The 22,044-nt window shown below is 35.6% G+C and overlaps 1 protein-coding gene across 1 annotated transcript in view; it reads left to right on the forward strand.

Annotated features, from left to right (window-relative positions):
* LOC128999866 (annulin-like) overlaps positions 1 to 22,044 on the forward strand; it is a 35,927-nt gene that overhangs the window by 5,646 nt on the left and 8,237 nt on the right. The window contains exons 2-9 of the mRNA XM_054426592.1: positions 11,470 to 11,691; positions 14,313 to 14,440; positions 16,040 to 16,169; positions 17,186 to 17,415; positions 18,768 to 18,942; positions 19,865 to 20,003; positions 20,639 to 20,777; positions 21,457 to 21,590. Coding sequence (XP_054282567.1) covers positions 11,470 to 11,691; positions 14,313 to 14,440; positions 16,040 to 16,169; positions 17,186 to 17,415; positions 18,768 to 18,942; positions 19,865 to 20,003; positions 20,639 to 20,777; positions 21,457 to 21,590 — 1,297 coding nt within the window. The remainder of the gene's footprint in view (positions 1 to 11,469; positions 11,692 to 14,312; positions 14,441 to 16,039; positions 16,170 to 17,185; positions 17,416 to 18,767; positions 18,943 to 19,864; positions 20,004 to 20,638; positions 20,778 to 21,456; positions 21,591 to 22,044) is intronic.

The raw sequence follows: 22,044 nt of genomic DNA on the forward strand, positions 1-22,044 counted from the left end.
TGCTCAGTGGGTAAAATTCCAGAGGGATAAAATTCCGCTACCCCAACTTTAATTGTATACGATTGCAATAGTGGATATAAAGTGAAGCATCCAATGTTAAAACCCCTATTTTGCAGAAAGACTCATATATTATACAAATGTATCATACAGTTGTTGATGGAATGGTTCCTGATTAGGGGTCATGTATATTTGAATTTTATCCAAACATGGAAATTGCTGAAAATGGTTCAAACTACCAGGGAACACATAGCACATTTCTTTTGGGGAATTTATACCTAGATTGCTTTTGGGGACCTTCAAGGCAGAAATTCAGCACCTATCCATACCACGGTGGGTCGATTTTTAATTACGCGTCCCAAAATAGCTTTAATAATTTAACAAAATCACATAGGTTCCTCAAAAATCTTAAATGCATAACACTCTACTGCCTTGCAGAGTCGTGGTCACTGTAAAGGTTGTCAAACACATGTACGTAAACACTGATGTTAACTTCGACCCAGGTTAGATTTATATTTTCTATCTTTGAATTTACAGCGTCTCCCTATACAGTACCAACACTTCGTCTTTTGGAAACTTTATTTTCACATAGATTGATAAACATGTTTGTGATGTTTTATATAGGTAAAATTGACCAAAATTCATATTATTTGCGGGGCTTTGTGGTTTCAATATTAAGTTGAATATAAATTCTTGCTTGAAATTAATTGTTTCATATGAAGTGCCGAGTATTAAAATAACGCCACTAATTTAATTTTACCTATAAACACGATATTTGGTTTGATTTTAATATTGTTTACGTCCCTTCCTTCTAAGCTGGTAAATTATGATTTCGATATAGAAATCATATCTTAACAGTAGAAGAGATTTGCTAATCGAATACCAGGCTCCGCCTGGTGCCTGCTGGCCTGCTACTCTGTCCAAATTGTTATTGGTCCGAAAATACGCTGGAAATAAATTATTAGTTTGATCTACATCGGGATTTGGGAAATCCTAAAATCATATTTTAGAGTAAGAAATACAACTGTTGTATATCAAAACTATTAAAGTAGATTTAAAAGTGTGAACTAAAAAAACAAACATTGTTTTTCTGAGTTTTGTTGATTAATAGCAATCTAAAATAAACGATATTTAGAGCTTACATTGGAATGTCTTGGTGGTTCAGCTGTTGAACAATTAGTTTGTAAGAGGGTGTTTTGATTTCCTCCATATTCAACAAAGTTGATATCTATGTAGTTGACGCAAACATGTTTAATTTAAATATACAGAACTCTATTTCAAAACTGTTAGAAAAGAATTTGCCTTTAACTTAAACAGATCACTTGGGCTACTATTTTTAAAGTTTAATTTTAAGAGGACATACTTTTATGTAAGAAGGATATACAGGAATAAGAAAGTTTCATTCAAACATAGATTAAACGGATAGACACTCTACTATTTGTCTACTCCTTTATATAATTTAAATTATCATACCAGCAATTTATAAAAAGCTATATACTTGATTTGAACATTATTCAATAAACGATCTTTAAAGATTTTTGTTTACACGTTTGTATATTTTTTAACTTATCCACTCCAGTGATATTTAAATTAAATTATTTGAACCCTCTAAAGTTCCAGATAAATTATTTTTTTGTAGTTGGATTAAATCATTATTGGTTTAATCATTATTTTTGTAAACAAAAATAAATAATTAGGCTTAGCTTTACAACTAAATTTTGATCAATGACATAGTAGGAATTCCGCAAATGTTAACAGAAAGAAGAGTAATGCCATTACACACTACTATTTTTATTATATGGCATTTCAGATCCTTAGTATATAAATATCCACCTATGTGGCAGGCACAAAGTAATTTCAACTCAACTATATTGGAGACGTGTTCGTTGTAACATGCGGCACACTTTACACGTTATTTACAACGCGCGATTGTTTAGGCTCCGATGACTAATTGTGCTCGGTTGTTTAGTTCAGCGTTCAGCGTTCAGCGTTCAGCGAGTACTTCCCCTCTCCCAGACGACCACAGCACGTTTATTCCGAGAACTCGTGAGTGGTACAGTGACTGATAATATTATCAACATCCGGACCGGCGTTTGAATGTATTGGTGCCATCTTGCAAACCACGCGGTTTTCACATGTGTTTTTACGAGAACTGAGCAGTTCGAGGCTTACAACTTTATTGTGTGTAACTTTACCAGCAGTGATGTCTTGAAATACGGAGGACGTTCCTGTGGTTATCGCAGTCTTCTCTCACCAGTACTTCTCTCACATAATAGTCTCGACCCTCCTGATTGCAATATTCTTCATATACCAAATTTCTTTCCCAAAACCTTAGTTTTTCTCTTGATTTTTTTACAGTAACCAGTTTTCTTCTTCTAAAAGGTTATCACATATAATACTTACTGACTGCATCTCTCACAGCAGCCCGAACAAACCCTGTCTACAAACAGCTTATCTCATAAAATGCCATCACCATTAACAGCTGATCCTATTGGCATTACACCACAGTCATGGCATACTCCTCGCGTCATCAGCTGATAAGACTCAGCGCATGAACACAAGGTGCGCATTGTTGACAGTACGCGATGCGCCGTGCACTGAGGATGCGTGGTGAGGTCTAGTGGGAGTCCAAGGTTGCCCACTTTCGATCGCTTCGCTCTCTCGGCTGCGGCTGAATTTCGACATCGAGTTTATGGGCTTCGAAACGACAAAGGAACGTAACAAAAACCAAACTGATTTTAAATTAGTGAACTGGTCTCACTGGTTTTGCACTGAAGACGAGAATTGTTCTGTTACCTTTTTAGCAAATATGTATGTTGCAATAAGTACAGTAATTATAGATTATGGTTTTATGTCTTTAGTGTTTTTGTAAACTTATTTTACAAACACAGTGTGTTTTTTTTCATTCAATCGGCTCTGCGATACATAGAAAGTCCTCCACTTTGTATAATATACAAAGATAGATTGAATAAAGATAGATATTTTTTGATAGATTGATTGGTTTTATAGATTGAAATTGAATTTCATGCTTACATCTTACATCTATACAGTTTACTGCCTATACAGTTTACATCTAGTATCAGTACACTTTTTTTCAAGGACGGGTAGGAAACAGTTTATTTACCATTGAATTGAATGTGACTGTTATTACCGTTGTTGTTTCTCAACACATTCTTGTAATCCTACTAGTCCTGATCGGACATGTTGAAGCAATACCATTCTGCTTCCAACTTTTCCCTACTATAGGTAGAGGTGTATAGTCAATGCTGTCATGAAGGGTGGTTCTATTTCATATCTGGTCAGCAACTTTTGAGTGTAGACAATATTTATTGACTTATTTTAGAGTAATTTTTTATTGTGCATGTTTACTTTAAAAATTGAAATACCAGAGAGGACAAACCATACACACAAAATGTTAAGTGAACTGTTTTATTTAGATTACCGGTCAATAATTTTAAAGTTGGTGAAATTATTGAAATCTAATTGCATAAACACCAAAACAAATTTAAAATTTATTTTGACAGAAACATACTGTACCATAAGTTGTCTTCAACTCTACGAGAATGGCAAGTTCATAAGGAAGTACGTTTAATCTATAGTTTTTGTATTGTTTTAATCCATCCGGTGTCTTTACACAATGTTTTGAAACATACTTTCGTATTTCTCTCCTACCTCAATGTTTACAAGGTGGTTTGGGCGACCTCCAACTCAACCTACATCAGCTGGACACCTCCACAAGTCTCACATGGATAGATGACGTAATCTCAGAGCTAAGCATGATAACAGCTGTAATGAAATAACATACAATGGTCTTAAGTAAAGGGACCTGTAAGCTCAACTCTTGAATCTGATTTTTACTATACACACTTATTAATAGCTTCATTTGAAAAATAGATTTCTGACACAGAATTTACAATACCTGTCCATCAAAAAGCCTCATTCTAATATTACAGATCCAAGATGGATAAAAAAATGTAAGCCAAGTTTAAAAATAATATAGTTTTTCAACAATGGTTAGTGGTAGTCGAAATGGCAAAAGGTATGAAAGTGACAGATTAAAAACTCTACCTTTTCATATAAATACATCTGTATATGTATATGTCATGATTTTGACTAGTTCGAGGTTTCCAAAAGTGGGTAGAAAAAGGGGTTTCCCACTGGCCCAAATATCTCCAACGATACTTCTAAAATCCCCCTATTTTATAAATGGTGGTGAATACTTATACAAATTATTTTATTCGAGGCAATTTGCAGGAGATTTTAACACATATACTGAGGTTTTTAAACAAAGTATAAACTTATGCTCAGACATGACCAACAGCTTGAGTGTTCTCAGTAAATATTTTAAATCTCATTCTTTGAAGAAACAAGCCCATAAAATTTAACATCCGCTCACACATTGGGTGAGGCAAAAGTTGTTAGTTTCAGTCAGTTTATTGCTTAGTTGGCACTTCTGTAAATGTAAACAATCTATTACAAATATTCCTGGTTATTCAATATCCATACACACTGTAACATATAAGCAACTAGCTTCTCTGTACTTATGTAAACTTATGTAACCGGTTTGAAACTTTTTGTAATGTATACGATTCTATGACCAGTGAAAATTGAATTAACGCTTTCATGATTTTTCTTACAGCTTGGTATTTTAACCAATTAAGCAAAACCACAGAGAAGGGAATATATATATTAGATGCACCTTATTTGTTGTTGCCTGAGTTCTTGCAGTTAAGATTTTTGTGTCACTCTATGCATTTAACCAGTTAGCATCTTCAGGGGTCTTCTCAATCACTTATCACTAACTCCATAGTCTATATGTGATTACTAAAAACTCATGAAGATGTCAAACAAAGGCGGTGAAATACATTGGGGGACATAAACATCTTACCTACAACAACTCAAGCAACAACAAAAGTAAATCTAATAATTCAAGTTCTTGAAAACAGGATGAAAAAAGGGATACTTTCCCTTAGCTGTGGAAAAACAACAAAAAAATTACTTGTTTACAAAAAGAGTTTTTTCACAAATGTATAGCATACTGGCTAAAATAAATATATCAAAATTGGAATTTGATCTAGTATGAAACATATCTATATCCAAAAAGATATAGACAAAAAAGAATTAAATATAGACCGTTAACCGTGCTGCGGTTACCATAGGTTCTGGCCCACACCGCTGGGAGCGCCAACGTGCTACCTAACTATACACGGCACTCCCAGCGGTGTGCGCCAGAACCGAAGGTAATCGCAGCACGGCTGACAGTCTATATCTAATTCTTTTTGTATATGATCGTACATAGTTAATAACATTGAAATTACAAGTCATGGCACACTGACTGGCTTTTCCTATTGTACTAAATGTTCGCTGTAATGATCTGTTTTTATTTAATAAGTTATCCTTCAACAAACGCTGGGTAAAAATGTAATACAACAATGATTTTTTCATCTTTGAAAACCAGAAATCTTAAAGAAAGGTGGAGTCTACTAATTACTTCTAGGGACAATGAATTTACAATCACAGTCGTAAAGATAACGTGAACAAGGTGGTACAGAGAGTAGTAGTAAATGTGTGTGTAAACTGTGAAGGTGTGCGAATCTGCTTCACAATGTGTTTAAGACTGTCCTAGTGAATATTTCTCATTCTAGTCAATGTTTGACTTTTTCTAGTCAATGTAAAACTAAGTGTAGAATTTTCCAAGACACATTTAAGATGTCCACCAGTGGTTGCTGTTGCACTTTTGTGAAGCGTCTCAAGAACCGTTGTTTTTCTTGCTGTGGTCGATGTGTCGGTTGTTGTTACTCCGCGACTATTGGCTGGTGGCATGATGATTCAGGGGAATATGAGGTCTCAACTAGTCACCCTTTAGTCCCAAGTAAGTCTGCGAATTGTGTTAGAGGTGTGCTCAACCTTTAAAATATTAAATTTAATATTCACAATTAATTTGAGAAAATAGATTGAATGGAATTGGTAAATTTAATTTTGTTAAGCGTGAGGTTTGACTAATGATAAAATGATTGTATTTCTTGTTTGTCCAAAGCAACGAAATTCCTGATGTATTAGACATACAACTATTTATGAAAGTCCCATTGGAAACAGACAAATGATCAGTTTAAGAACAAGAATAAATTGTTATATGAAGAATGTAGTAAAGTACAGTACAAAATTACAAAATAATTAAAGACAATAGTGAAACATGCTAAAAAGTTAAGTCACTTTTAAAGTTAAACATCTTCTTTTGAATCGAAAAAGTAAAAAAGAAGAAAGAAAGAATGATTTGATTTAAAATATGTAAAAATAATACATAGTATTCCTTATAATCTGACCTCAAATCTTAAATAACTTATTGGTTATTTAACTAATTTCCTCCCATTTGAAAAACCTATCTGAATTGTAACTGGTTATGATAAGAATTTATCAGTCAACAGTCAAGTTTAAACCCAACAATTATAAGATCCTATGTTCAACACCTAGAAAGGTTAGTAACTTTTTGATATTTTGAAGCTGGGCCCAGTTGTCAACATCAGTCATTGGATTATATATTGACAAAAACTATTGTATACTGAAGTAGACATCCCATCTATATGGACCAGCTGTAGCCAATTTTTTGTTGAAAAAGAACATAGTTATGTAAGCCACTCACAAAATGCGCTATAGTGACCAAAACTCTATTTCCTACCTTATTTTTTGTTGCTGGCCAAGTTTACGAGTCATAACAGTTGCTAGCTCACAATAAGTTTGAATTGGTAAAGAAGATTGTTTATTCAACAGAAATCTGTAATTTAGATCAGAACAATCTTTCGGCTATTTTGCTTTAAAATCTGGCAGCAAATTTTACATGCAATGGATTGTCTAGTTGTATTAATAGTCAAAAATACCAGTAGCATTTTAATATTTTCAATAAAGATTCAAGTCTTGAGGAATAGCTGGATAGCAGAGTGGATATAATGCTTGGCGAGGACGAGCAATTTAAAGGTTACTGTTGATTCAATACTGAAAAAAGTCAGAAACTTTTCGTTCAAAACGAGACCAGTGATTCCGATCATTGGGCTTTTAATATGTGGTTCAGCTTTTAATAAGTGTAGTCAGCAAAAAAGCTACACAAGAAACGTATCTTACTCCATTCTACACTCATCCTTCATTCTTAAAGTATATACGTTTGCATCTTCATCTCAATCGGTAATGTAAATAATAGCTGATCTTAGTCAGTGAAACAGCAAAAGTCATATCACCCCATTTTTGACTCGCTCTAAATTTGTATTCAGAATAAAATATTTGATGAAAATAATATTAAAATATTCAGTGAGTGATGTTTTAAGTGGATAAAGAAGTCAAGTGGCCAAATAAAGTACCTGTTAAGTTATGAGTACAAACCCATTCACTTATACACAGATATTGATTCAACTAATTAATAAACAATCTGAACCACTCAACACAGGAAGGAAGGGAATGGCTCAAACGTGAGAATGGCCCAACAATAATAAGATAAGACATGACTGGCTCAAGTTAGCACTCCTTGTCTCAGTTGTGACATAGCATGGCTCTCAATCACATCAAAGCCTGTTTGTGCTGTCCGTGTCGTTATTGTAAGAGTAAGGGCTACTCGGTATGGGATGCTACTCCTCACGAAACCAACATCTCTGTACAACCTACCTCAAGTGTTACATTCAGTGAGGATGGAAAATCTGGACAGAAACAGTTTGAGAAACAGTCTCCAAAGACCTCTGGGAGTCAGATTCAGAACTCAGGAGTACAAGATTCTAAGGGGGATTCGAAGGATTTGCCTCCACCACTACCCACAAGCCCCCCTCCCACAGAGGAGGAGGAACGTCCTTTTGTTGTGTTTTTACCTTTGAGTAAGTAATGACTGACGTTTTGCCAGAAAGCTTAAGAGAAATTAAAATTGCTTATAGCATATTTCATGAATAAAAGTAAAGTCTCTTTTTGACCCGAGCTCAAGTTTTACGATAGAAGCTGAAGTCGGAAAATGAGCGAGGGTTGAAAAGACATTTTTTGGCCATGTGTGAACTATATTTTTTGTCATATTGCAACATTACTCAACAAGCTAAGTTAGAAAACAAATTTCTTTTCATGTAAAGATTAGTACTCAAGACAACGTCGAACTTGTTTTCAATTTCGCTAATGCAAAGAAGCAGCTGTTCATATTATCGATGTGTAGAACTATTGAAAACAATGCAACAATAAGCTACAACCAATTAAATCCATCAATACATAATTTTGGGTACATGTGATTACTTAAAATCAAAGTTTACAACAGCTGACTTTTACTCCATAGGAACTAAAAGGGCTTTTTACTCACTAAGGAGTAAAAGAGCTTCTTTAGACCCCCAACACATGTATTAAAATTGGGTGTTTTTGCTGCAGTATGACAAAAATAATATTAGTCTTGAAAAATTATGTTGGTGCTCTTTTTCAAAAATAAATTACAAAAACTTTGTTTTTATTTGGCAATAATCACATGTTGGACTCGAGGTCTAATTTAATTAGCAATGTAAAGAAACAGTTTTTTTTTTTTAATTTTCTACATAGTTTTCCTATGTAGATAAGTAAACAAGCAAAGTAACCCGGCTACTTGCGGGAATTTACAAGAAGCGAGCAAAGTTTTCAATAATTTAAAGCATACTTTTCCCAATTCAAATAAATTGTTAAATTAAACAGCTGCTTTTGATTGAATTATATTTCTAACACACTGACACACCAGCATGCAAATTTTAAGGTGAAGATAAGTGAAGGAGGAAGTGTGGAATGGATGAGATGATAGCTTTTTGCTGACTAAGCTAAGTCAGTTCTTTAGCGAAGACCAATTACAATTACAGTATTATTTACAGTACAGACTAATTACAGTATAAATAGATTATGGGCACTACCAACATGTCAAGTTTTTTTGTTTTTATTTTTTTTTATTAATGTCATATTATTTTACAACATTTTAATATACAAAACTGATTAATATTCTAAGGAGGTTTCCAAGGAGTTAACTCCACCACTATCCACAAGCCCCCATTCCTCCCAGGACGAGGAGTTAAAATAATTTTTTTGGGAAATAAATTCAATAGTAATATGAAACTTTTGACAAACAAATAAACAATTGCAAAATAGGTAGTTAATTGCTAATTACACATTAGTATTTCAAACAATAGGAGTATAAATGTAGACCACGTTATCAGGGCTTATTGTTAAGGTACCATGTCATAACAGTGTCAGTAAGGTAGATAGCCTTGAGGTTGATATCAATGCCTCTGTGATTGCGGCCGTGAGTCACTGGTTGTTCTTGACACTGGTCTGGTTTGTCGCATCAAGCTATCAATGTTTAACTAATATTTATTTTCAGGTGAACACATTTGCTTTAACACGTTATCTACCAGTCGTCACACTCTGTATGAGTTGTCTTGTATTACCTGGTAGTGAATGTGTTAAAGAAACTCTTCTTTAAAATGTTGTCCTAGGTTCTGTTTACCAATCCAATTGAAAATACACAAAATGTTTGACCACACATGGATTCTAAAAGAAACAGCTGTTATCATTGTTAAGGAAGGTCATGTCATATTGGAGCAAATGTTATGTACAATGATTCCTGTGATCTGTTTTTTTTTCACATCACAATAATTCTTGTACTGTCTAATTTCATGGTGGAAGGAAATAACATAGGTGTGCTATTCCCACATATTCTGACGTCACTCGGATTGCAAACAAAAGATCACCTGATTGTAACTGTCAAATTAGTATGTATTTGTTTTGATTTGAGTGTTATTGTTTTTATAATAATAAAAACAATAACAACCAAATCAAAACAAATACATATACTAATTTGACAGTTACAATCAGGTGATCTTTTGTTTGCAATCCGAGTGACGTCAGAATATGTGGGAATAGCACACCTATGTTTTTTGCTTCCACCATGGTCTAATTTAAGATAACAATAAATGTAGACAATCAAATAAGTGTAGAAGGGATGTTTGGGGAGCTGGATGGAATAATGTCAGTAGGTACGGAGATGATGATAATAATAATTTGATGTAAAAATGTGACAATCAACCTTTTACTTTCCCTTCAATCTTTTTTTTTATCTTTTTTTTCCTGACCCCCTTCGGAAGTTAAATGACAACCACTAAAGATGATGCCTCTTCAAAAGTTTCACCTAATTAAGCTTAGATTATTAGGTTGTATCCAGCAGTAGTGGGAGGGACAAAAAAAGTATGATCTTGAGTTAGTTTACCTTTGTTGCATTCTGTATGATCCTTATCCTTAATAATACCACATGGACTTCAAGATTTTGGTCTCATTTCAGATTTCAGACCAGGTAGAACTTCAGTTTAATTATGTATATTACTAGCAGTAGCAGAGTACCCGTCCTTCGTACGGGGTTGGTTGGCGTATAAGTATAAAATGCTTATTGCAGTTATACGTACTTGTGCTTGCTTTACGTTTGAAATGGGGGAGGAAACGGTTTAATAAAAATTAGGTTCTTTTAATTTACGGTATGCTATAGTATAGCACATCTACCACAGCCATAATGTTGACCAACAACAATGTTGACTTGATCCAAACAATAAAAAAATAAATTACGGTATTAAAAATTCACAAAATATCATGAAATTAAAAACATAGTCTAAACATAACTGCAAACAATCCTACTTTGACAGTTCTCATTGTGTATCACAGTTATTGTATTAAATCAAATTATATTAGCTATTTTCATAAAAATGCAAACAAAAAATAATATAGTGCTGCATCCTGTTGGTAAATCACATAACTTTTTAATGCCTTTGGATATCATAGAACCAATTGTTTTAGTTGAAACAGCTGACAAAATTCTTCAATTCACTTTAAATATGAATACTCATAAGTTAACATGGGGAACTACAGATCCACTGGGGCAGAGCCCCGAAAGGATTGTTGAGATAAGAATATGCCTTTATATTAATCGGGAATGTGAGCTATCATCATGCCAAATTTCAGCCCAATCCGTCTAGTAGTTAATGCGTGATTGAACTTCAAATAAACAAACACACAAACTTTCACATTTATAATATTATAGGTCGGCCGCTTAGAAAACGACCTCCTCGTAGCATTGGTGCAAAAGAGAGATACCGAGCTGTGGGAGTGAGACAGATTATGGCTCTTCCCCCACTCCACTGCCGCCCAAACCTTCCCGAACACACGCCCCTTAAATTCAACTAAAATATTAATAGCAATTAAATTATACAGCTGATCAAAATGTAAACAAATACGCGGAGGGGTGGAACATACCCTCCCTCGCTGTTACCTCCCCTACATGCGCTAAAAATTTAGCGCAGGTCGCTTTCTAACCGGCCGACCTATAGTAAGATTATTTCCTCAAATGTTTTTTACAAGTTTCTTTATGGTGCAAAGGCATAACAGTTAACCTTATGACCCTTCTGTATGATACGGAGCTATTACAACATTATTCATTCGTTATATTCTTGTTCTCAGAGCCGCCCAGCTCAGAAGCAGAGGTGTTGAAGGTGAGAGAAGTAGACATGTGCTTCAACACCAACGGCGCTGATCACCACACTTACCGCTACGAGCTGATGACTCGTCCTGTCAACCCACAGTTGGTCGTCAGGCGAGGACAATCCTTCCAGGTGGACCTGGTTCTGAGTCGGGCATACAATCCTGCCATTGACGCCATATCTTTTGTCTTCACAGTCGCAGGTGAGTCTAATGGCATAGGAAGTCCTAGACACAGAAGAATATCATTTGAAGTTTACACCAATGTTTACGTCATACAAATGAAGGAATAGATGCTTCCATATTGTAAACATTCAAATTTGACATTGTAGATTAGCCAGAATTGCTGACATTTTATATAATAAATAGGTAATATTACGTTGTGTATCGCCAAGTGATTCCATAGAGTTGTTGAACTACCACAGCTCCAAAGCTCTTGATGGCTTCATTTTCAAGTTTCACGGACATTATAAAGCATGGCCAATCTGTGCTGTAAATCATTCCTTGTTGAAGAAGATCGTGGGAACTTAGACATGAATCATTAAGTGCTTCAAATCCATGGTAGTTCAACTAGCGTTGAAGGTTTGTAGCAATATATTAGGTAACATAACTTCTTGATTTACAGTATTTCACAAGTTATAGTTACAAAATGATTTTTCTAATGCTACTTATTATAACTAGTAGTAAATTCTGCCAAGGTTGAGCAGCTGAGTGAAATATCTTCCATACTGCAGATACATTATAACTTAGAGCACAGTGTTAGAGCACAAGGACTTAAGTAAAACCAGTAGATTTACAAAAATAAGAAAAACTTCACTCTGGCTCAAGAAACACAAAAATAATCACTAAAATTAAATATTTTACTGTCACTGACAGCATTTTTCTACCAAGATAGATTCGAGTTAGAGAAATCTCCAGTAGAGATAAATAGAAAAATAAATCTTTATATAGTCTGGGAAGTCTGGTAAAGTAAGACACATTCTCCATGATTTCCTTGCACATTTAGTTCCAGACTCACTTACTCAAACCAGAAAGGGAAAAAGTACAAAGAAATTATCACAAAATTTGTCTGAAAATGTATAGGTGTACGGCACGGTACTAAACCTAGAGAGGAGGACTACTAAACCTCTTAATGTAACATGATTTTTAGTCAACGTTTATTTTTATATTCTTACACAGGTCGTGTGTAGGGGTGTAGGTTACATTACTAAGAGAGTCTCTAGGAACTTGTTTTTTGAATGTTTATAATTTGATGCAGTTGTTTTCACAAGTATTGAGTTTGAATTCCGGATCCTGGCTAAAAATCCATTGAACTTGATCAGTACCAATGTGAGGCTGCACTTAAGTATACGTCCTACACTCATTTGAATGCAGAATATCGAAAAAATTATTTGATAAACCGATTATTTCTTTCGGTTAGATAGGTTAGGTTAACCTAACTTACCAAACTTGATGTATTAAATTAAATAATCGATATAGGTATCTTTAATAGGTACTTTCTTAGGCGACCATACAAAGTAGGTATTTTAAGCCAAGTATGAATGGAGATGAGAGTAGGATGAATATGGCGCAATCTTGTAGTCTTGTTAGTGACTAAGGCCGACATTCCTTAGACATGTTAATTAATAGCCCATACAGCCAATGGCAACTAAGGGACCTACAGTTTATAGTGGAACCCGAACCACATTTTTACCTTGGTTTATACGAATTGGTCTAATCATCAGGATAGTATTGCGGATAGTCGTAGTACTCACTCATGCGGACATTAATCCACACCAGGGAGTATCGCATCCACAGTGCATGCCTATAAATATCCACAATTCGTGACCTCCTAGTAGCTGGATTACAGGACGACGCCACCCGTCCCAGTCGATATTCATTCGAATGAGTGTAGGACGGATACTAAAGTGCAGCCCCAAAGTGGATAACAGAATCCTAATCGTTTACTCCCTTATTCCAACCAACATGAATATAACTTCTTATGACATACGGTAGTATACCAATTTCAATGTGTGTCTGTTCTTATAAAAACACCAGTCTTCCAAAAGTAGCATAATAAACAGTGACTCAAATTGCCTTGTTACAAATAAATTATTAAACTTTGGAAACCAAACCCTCATAAACAAACAATATAAAAGAACAATAACTGTGGTCATGTACTCTGATTTAGAAATAACATAACCATTAACACGTTTGTTATGAGTTGTTTATGCAAAACAATCAAGTCAACTGAAATCCACAAAAGCAAAACATGTAGCTGCCATAAATACTATTCTTGCTCTTGCAGCTGTACCACAAACTGTATACACAATAAACCACAGAGACTTGTCTGGGACTAAACAGTTCTATTAATGAATACTGTATGAATATGGCTACGCTTAGAGTACTATAAGAAATTCTAAATCTACCTATAGTACTGCATATATGCATTATGTACTATAAAGTAAATTTTTTTTTCAAAAAATTTTGCAGATTCAGGGAGTGTGATGCTATTGACATTATATTTTCTCCTTTAGTTTCTAAACTATGATAGTTAAATTCAGCAATTAATAGATTTGAAAAAAGTCCTTTCAATTCAGCTGGTATTACAGTATTATCAGTTGAGATGAGGACACAACCTAGAAACATATTTTAACCACAATATTAGTGAAGATTGAGCGAATTTTTGACTGAGCAGCACAAATTCCCATCTGCTCAATTTGTCTGTGTTAATTTTGATTCTAGTTTTAGAATCTATACGCTTTGGGAATGTGCTGCCCACTTCTATCAATATAGTAATAGTAACAACATTGTATAGCTTGGTAATTTTTATAATTTCTGTTCAGAGACGGATAAGCCCAGCTACGGCCATGGGACGCTGATGGTGGTTCCCTTGTTAGCCAAAGGATCTTCAACAGGAGAGAGCTGGACGGCTGTCCTGCAGAGGTCCTCAGAAAATGTGATAACCGTGCATGTAAGTATATTGTTCTTTCTTGATATTAAGGCCATAAAAGATGAATTTTGTTTCTAAAAGCGTTGGCAGATGTGTAACTATTATATGCAAAAGATAAAGATTAAAATGTTTCTATTTTGTGTCGTGTCCTCTTCCCATTGCAAAGCACGGGTACAACAGCTAGTATATTATAAGAGTATTAATAAGAGTATAAGAGTATTATATATTATAAGAGAGTAAGTTTTAAAATTACTCCAAGCACTACCTTATATGATTAAGTGTAGTTTTTATCTCACCAAGTGATGATATATTCATATTCAAGATGTCTTTATTAGTCTTAGGAAAAAGAGTAAATTAGCGATAACAGTATAGTTTTGCTTAACTTAAAACATAAACTAATAACTTGAAACATAAAAAATATTTATTGCTTTTGTACTTACTTGTACGGTACTATATTATTGAGCGAAGCTCACTTTCCCTCTCTTTGTAAGAGCATCAGAATGTAATGGCTTGACCAATTGATATGAAATTTGGCCAACAGTTAAAGAATACTGAGCGCAATGTTTATGGTAAAAATATTTGCAAATTTCCTTCTGGATTTTATTTTACGGGTCACACAATTTCGCTTGTTATTTTAATGGAAGTTGAAAGAAAAATTATATTGGGTTTATCTCGTTTCATTTAAATAAGATAAACACATGTTAATTGTTTGTAACTGTTTTGTTTACATTTCAATGTTTACTTTCATCCTAGGTTAAAGTTGGAATGTAACAGTTTATCAATGGAAGTGTAACAGTTTTGCTATATTTGTTCAATTATATCAATAATGCAAATATTGTAAGAGAGTGGCGTCGTGAACAAGAAGAACCAGATGAAGCAGTGGTGGAAGAAGCTGATAATGATAGGCAGTTAGCTAATCAATTCCAACATGAATTAGATGCACGCACTAAAATTTTACCTGCTTCTGGATCCACCATTTTCACTAGACCGGTTGATGTCAATTAACAGACACGGATCTTGGGCAAAGAAGAAAGAAGCTCTTGACCGTTTAAACGAAATGTCAAAACACATGTCTAATAACCTTTTATCAATTCTTATTCTTATTCTTAACTAAATAAATGAACTATCAGATAAATTATAAATGTCATTCTTTAGAACTTAAATAATATCGGGCAAACAAACGGTGAATCTGTTGAAAGGGAACATATTGTAGGTTGTTAGCTGCTTTAGCCATTGACAATCTTTAAATAATGCTTCGCTCATTTATGTCTAAATTGTAACGGCAGACCACCCTAGTATACCCATGGTGGAAGGAAAACAATTTTGATATACAAACTGGTGACAACTTTAACATGGGGATGAAATCTATTGTATCAAATCAATAGTCAGAGGTGAATCTATACAAATACTTTGGCCGAGTACAACAAGAACAGCTCTCATTTGTAAAACAATAGTAAATAGTGAGTTGGGTACCGGTAACAATCCTGAATAGAGGCGATAATATTATCTGGATATTTAGACTATATGAAAGAATTTTTATTTGAATCACCAAAGCTAAATAAAGTTGAAATCGCTATACCTATAACTTCTTAAATTAATCAGGTACCTAATTTGTTTCAGATCACACCGTCTGCCACATGTATCGTTAGTGCCTGGAAGATGGACATCGACACAAAACTGTTGAATGACGGAGCGATCAGTTACAGCTGCAAGACCAAAATTTACATTTTGTTCAACCCCTGGTGTAAAAGTAAGTTTAAAAGATCTTTACAATTATAAAATCCTTGTTACACTACATATTTAACTTCAATATACCCAATCATTTGTTTAAGAACTGAGTAAAACAAGTTGTTGCACAGTTCCATACTTAGAAAGTAGATTTTTGTTTTTCAAATCGGTTTGGTTCAGACTTTTGGGCTTGGATTTGGACACCTAACTGGTGTTGACTCACATTTTCATGAAGAATTGTTGCTTGTCCATAAAATCAAGTGAACTAAACAAGTCGTAACTAGTTGGTATGTCAAGCGACATTGTTCTATATTTAGTACAGCTCTGAAGTACCGTAGTGTAATTTAGGGTTTTGATATGTATCCATCTTTTTGCATAGCTTCTGTCGGTTCGACCTATTTTTGTTTTGGACAAGGTTCTAGTAGATTGAGTTAGAGAGGAGTCTGCTGTAAGCTTTGTTGGTTTGCTAAACGAAACCAACTCTCTTAAAAAAATCTTGAGGTTTTAGTACCGTGAATTATTCACTCACTGTGACTTTCTGCGAGTTTGAAATCTTGCTACTACTGTCCTGCTATACTCTGTTCACAAAATTTAGGCGGTTTGAGGAGAAGCAATTCCATCCCCGCCACTTAGCCCTAACTATGAAACAAGAGCCGAGAGCAGATATACTGATGTATAAACTAAAATATTGTAAAGGGGGAACCTAGGAAACCGCCAAAATTCTGTGAACAGACTATAATACCAATGAATACAAAACCAATAAGCGCAATGCCTTTGTTAAAAACTCAGTCTGGGAATATTTGAATTACGGATAGTTCCTGGTTGCTGACTATGGCTAGCTGAGTAAGCGAAAGTGGGACAAAGAATCGGCTTAAAGAGATAGATAGAGTAGCACGCCACCGCAAAGGCGATCATAGCGGTGGCCGCACAAAGCTCATTTTGATGGTAAAATAATCTGACTATTCTTCATAAGCATTTTGCTTCTTAAAGTGCTTGTATTCATTGATAACACCCAATCGACCTTACGACTGTTTACAGAGGACCAAGTGTATATGAAGGAGGAGGATCGTCGCAAGGAGTATGTCAAGATGGACACCGGCCTCATCTGGCGAGGCAGTCACAACCAGCTGCGGCCTTGTCCGTGGAACTTTGCCCAGTTTGAGAAAGACATCCTGGACTGTTCTCTCTACCTGGTGACTAAGATAGGCAAAGTCCCTCTGTCCAGTTGCAACGACCCTGTCAGGATATCTAGAGCACTGAGTGCAGCTGTGAGTACAAACAGTCGAGAAGGAGGATTCATTTTGGCTCTCGTTCATGAATCATTGTTGTTTGAGTGTTACAAGCTACAGTAAAATATGTTGCTTAGCTAAGTGGTTTTAGTACTCTCCTACAAATTGGAAGATTTAATCATTTTATCCTGAGAAAGGTCTTTTAGTGGACCTAGCTGTAAGATCGATGAAATTTTAATAAATTACCCTTGACTAATCTTTTTCCTGCAGTTACTTGACAAATTGTGCTTCCTTCCAGTGGCTTGGGTGGAAGACGACAACATTAGTGAGTTTAATAAGGAATGCACACAATATGAGTATAGAGGAGGACATAGATTTTCTTTATATTAATTTAAAAATTGACATATATTGTGTTGAAATACATTACGACAAAAGGGACTTGTAACTTAAAAATATTAATAGAGAAATAAAAAATATACCAGTTTCAGATGTTTCATCAGTATTGATCAAAGCTACAAAATACATCTAATTAAATTGTAATCTTACCTTTGACTCCATTCAGGTTCAAATACATAACATTGTCTGTCTGTCTCAATGTAATAGTTTACTGATGCTAAGATAACATACGTACAGACCCAGTTATTGTCAATTATCACAATTATATACGATGGGGACGCCACTATGTGCGTATTTCAACCCAAATATGAGTGAAGGATGGGTGTAGGATGAGTGGTGCGATCTTGTAGTCTTGTTAGTGACTCCAACATGTTCCTTAGAACCAAAAAAAATTGGGAACTTGTCAGATTTTTAAAAATTTGCATTAGTTCTTGGTTGTATGCAGACCTCATGTTTTTAATTTTCTGCTTCGTTTCTTGTAACCCTTATCCATCCTTACCCATTATCTTTTACAAGGTTGTCAATTGCTGTTTGTCACATTTGTTTGTTTTTGCAAGTAGGGCTTGTGAGATTCCACAAACATTCTTCATTAACGATACAACTCAACAAACTTTATGTTCCATCTTCTGTCCACTTCATGTTAAAATTTTATTTATATAAACTTTAAATTATCCAAAAGACGTATAATACTGCTGAAATGTGACTTGAGACAGCAGACTGAGGGTGGTGGGCGAAGGGAAAGTGCTCAAAATTGGTCGAGTGGCTGTCCACCGGCTGAAACTACTCGACTCGTCCGCCAGCTGGGTCTGGCACTCGACTCGCCTGTCATTAGACTAGTTAAATTGTCTACACTGGTCAAGTTCGCTGTAGAGAGCTAACTCGCCATTCTAACCGCCCTTCTACTCTAACTCGACCAATGTAAACAAGGCTTAAAAATGGTGTGAAGGGAGGAGACATGGTGTTAGAGAGGTCTCATGTTACCAATTTACACTCAGGTCAACTCACCCGATGACAACGGAGCCCTGATGGGCAACTGGACTGCCGAGTTTGACGGGGGAACTCCTCCCACCAAGTGGGTGGGCAGTGTCCGGATCTTGCAGAAGTTTTACAGCTCCAAGAAACCTGTAAAGTACGGCCAATGCTGGGTGTTTGCTGGAGTCCTCACCACAGGTAACTTAAATTTGGTAAAATATCGTACTTTTAAATATCTATGTAATATCATAGACAAATAGAATAAATATAGACCGTCAGCTGTGCGGTTGGCATAAGTTCCGGCGTCCACCGCTAGGTTTGTTGTGCAGTTACGGTGCCCACCGCTTTTTATTTATCAAATACTTCTGTTTTTCCTGACCTACGCTCAGGAAAAACCTTTGAATGGTAAAATAAACTCCATCATCTGTAAAACATATGTGTAAGATTTGGGAATAGTCATCGATAGAAGGTAATAAATTCAAATTGAAATTTATTTCACAAAAGAAACATTTTACAGCTAGATATATAGTACTGATTTATATTTCAAACTTAGATTTACAGTTTAAGATGGATTTACATGATTACTGGTACTGAAGCTACATGGGCGGTTTTAAAGTAAGGGCTGTTTTGGGGTATAAATCCGTAGTTTGATTGTGAGCCTCCTCACCACTTACTGCCGTAAATTGAGAACAGGTTGGGGCAATTTGTAGCTGACATGTACTGTGTGTTTTAGAATTTTTTCAAACCATCGAATCTCCCGTCGCGTGTGAGATAAGTGAAGTGAAAAATGTTAAACACACAGGGAAGTGCACATACCAGCTTCAGAGCTACAAATTGCGCCAACCTGTTCACAAATGAGTAACTGGCGAGAAGCTTCGTTCCAACGTACAAGCTAACTTTGGATTCATACGCAAAAACAGCCCTTACTTAAAAAACCGAAGCCACCCTTGTAGATTTAATCTATGTCTACGATCCAAAACAAAATACATTATGTAATGATTCAGGCTATTATATAATGTCAAATAAATAATTTGTTTTCTCCCAGCCTTTTTTGGAACCTATATTTTACAATATCTGTCCTGCTCTTGCTATGTTTAAATGGTATGTTTGTTTCCCTCAGTGTGTAGAGCTCTTGGCATCCCCTCCAGACCTATCACCACCTACTCCTCAGCCCATGACACGCAAAACAGTTTGACAGTAGACTACTTTGTGGATGAGAAAGGTGACATCATGGAAGAGCTAACCAGTGACTCTATTTGGTAAGTTTATGATCCTGAATTTAATTTGTTACTAGTAATAATGAAAGCACCTCATTGAAAGCTGTTGTTGTGCTAACCTTTGTTCAACTTTATATTATGCCTGTGACTTTTTCATGGGATGATTTAAAGGGATTCACAAGAATTTAAAAAGGACTTGAAATAATGTGAGATCACTGACAATATCCATAACCAAAAGATTTTTAGTAACAGGTATATGTACAAATTGAATCATAATGTTGGTCAATTACAGGCAAGCTTCTCAACTTTAAGTATAGTATATTCTAAACGATTATACAACACTGAATAATATCATGTAATACTGTCACAAAACATTCAACTTCAACACTTTTTCTCTGATAACAGAAGAAGGGAGAAGGGTTTTAAGTGCTCTTTTTTTCAATCCTTTTTATTTTCCTGAGAAGAAACTTTTAAGCGCCGTTGCTATTTGTCACTGTGTACCAATGGTGCCTTCTAGTTAGATTGTAACAGAACCAGATTTGGATTTTTTCTTCAACATTAATAAAATGTCTTAAGCATAGATAGCTGTACCAATTTACAATTAAAACAACTTACCAGCTTATGATTACATAGGGTACACTTAATCATTTAATGGTAAGTTGTTGATACCTCTCCAGGAACTTCCATGTGTGGAACGAGGTGTGGATGAGGCGGCCAGACCTTGACCCCGGGGACTATGATGGATGGAACGCCATCGACGCCACGCCACAGGAGATGAGCGAGGACATGTTCCGCTGCGGCCCTGCGTCAGTCAAGGTTCAGTTGTCTTGATGTGAATTTATGTAAAATGTTTCTTCATGAAAATGGTTTACCTTATACCAGTTAGTTACCTCTTGGACCTTTAAATCCTCGGTAGTTTTAACCGCACCAACAATCAGAGCTGGCCTTAGGTACGTGCCAAAGTTGCGGCCGCACAGGGGGCCATCTCGGGGATCTGCACTTGGTGCAAAATACCAAAACAATTCAAGAAGTCCTTGAACTCAAGGCTGTACCCAGCTTTGCCAGGCCCCAGTAAAGATAGTAGGCCGGGCCCCGCCCATCCTCTTAAGGGGCCCCAGGTAAAATTGTCCAGAGAAACAGGTCTGAGTACGGCCCTGCTTGAACTTTACGTCAATTATGAGGAAGAAAATAGGGGAGCATATATACTACCATTATACATTGATATTTTTGTTAGTTTTGTTTGTATACTACGTTTTTTGGTAGTAAGGGCCCTACTCTGAATGGGCCCCGCACCAACCAAGGCCTGCTCTGCCAAAAATACCTCTACCACTGTATTCTGTCTTCTGCTGCTCGCTGAAGTTTAAAGTCAAGTCCACAAATACACAGTTTTAAAGCATGTTTTATAAGTTGATTTGTTTTATATAAATGTGCAAACAAATTAACAGTGATTCCCAAACATGTTTTAACCAATCTAATGAAAGTTTTTATCTAATAGGGAGTAAAACGTGGTGAGGTTCTGAAACCTTACGACTCTGCATTCGTTTACGCTGAGGTGAACGCTGACAAAGTGTATTGGAGGTATTCTGGACCAACGCAGCCTCTGAAGCTACTGGGGAAAGATGTCCATGGGTATGCTATAATAAAACTATCGAATCCTTTGAAAACCATTTTTATTCGATATTCATATCCAAGCTTAAACGATGAGTTCTAAGTTGTGAAGTATTTCTCCTTGAAGAGAGTTTTTGTTACAAATTGAAGTTATGATTTATTTGTGTTTGTACAAAAAAGTGTTGAGTAAGTAAAATCACAGAAAACGTACTACTATAACCCAGAATGCCAACCGCATGGTAAAAAGCATTAAGTGTTTTGAGAGAGCTTTGCCTGTCAATCCGTAGGCAGCGCCACCAGCGTTGCTATGCTATTGCATGGCAACGCTGGTGGCGCTGCCTACGGATTGACAGGCAAAGCTCTCTCAAACCGCTTAATGCTTTTTACTATGCGGTTGGCATTCTGGGTTATAGTAGTACGTTTTCTGTGGTAAAATACTTGTAGGGACAGTATTGTTGAAATTTATATATAGATG

Source organism: Macrosteles quadrilineatus, unplaced genomic scaffold (assembly GCF_028750875.1).
Source record: "Macrosteles quadrilineatus isolate MER2022 unplaced genomic scaffold, UCM_ALF_1.0 Scaffold_8__2_contigs__length_117827958, whole genome shotgun sequence".
Taxonomy (NCBI): domain Eukaryota; kingdom Metazoa; phylum Arthropoda; class Insecta; order Hemiptera; family Cicadellidae; genus Macrosteles; species Macrosteles quadrilineatus.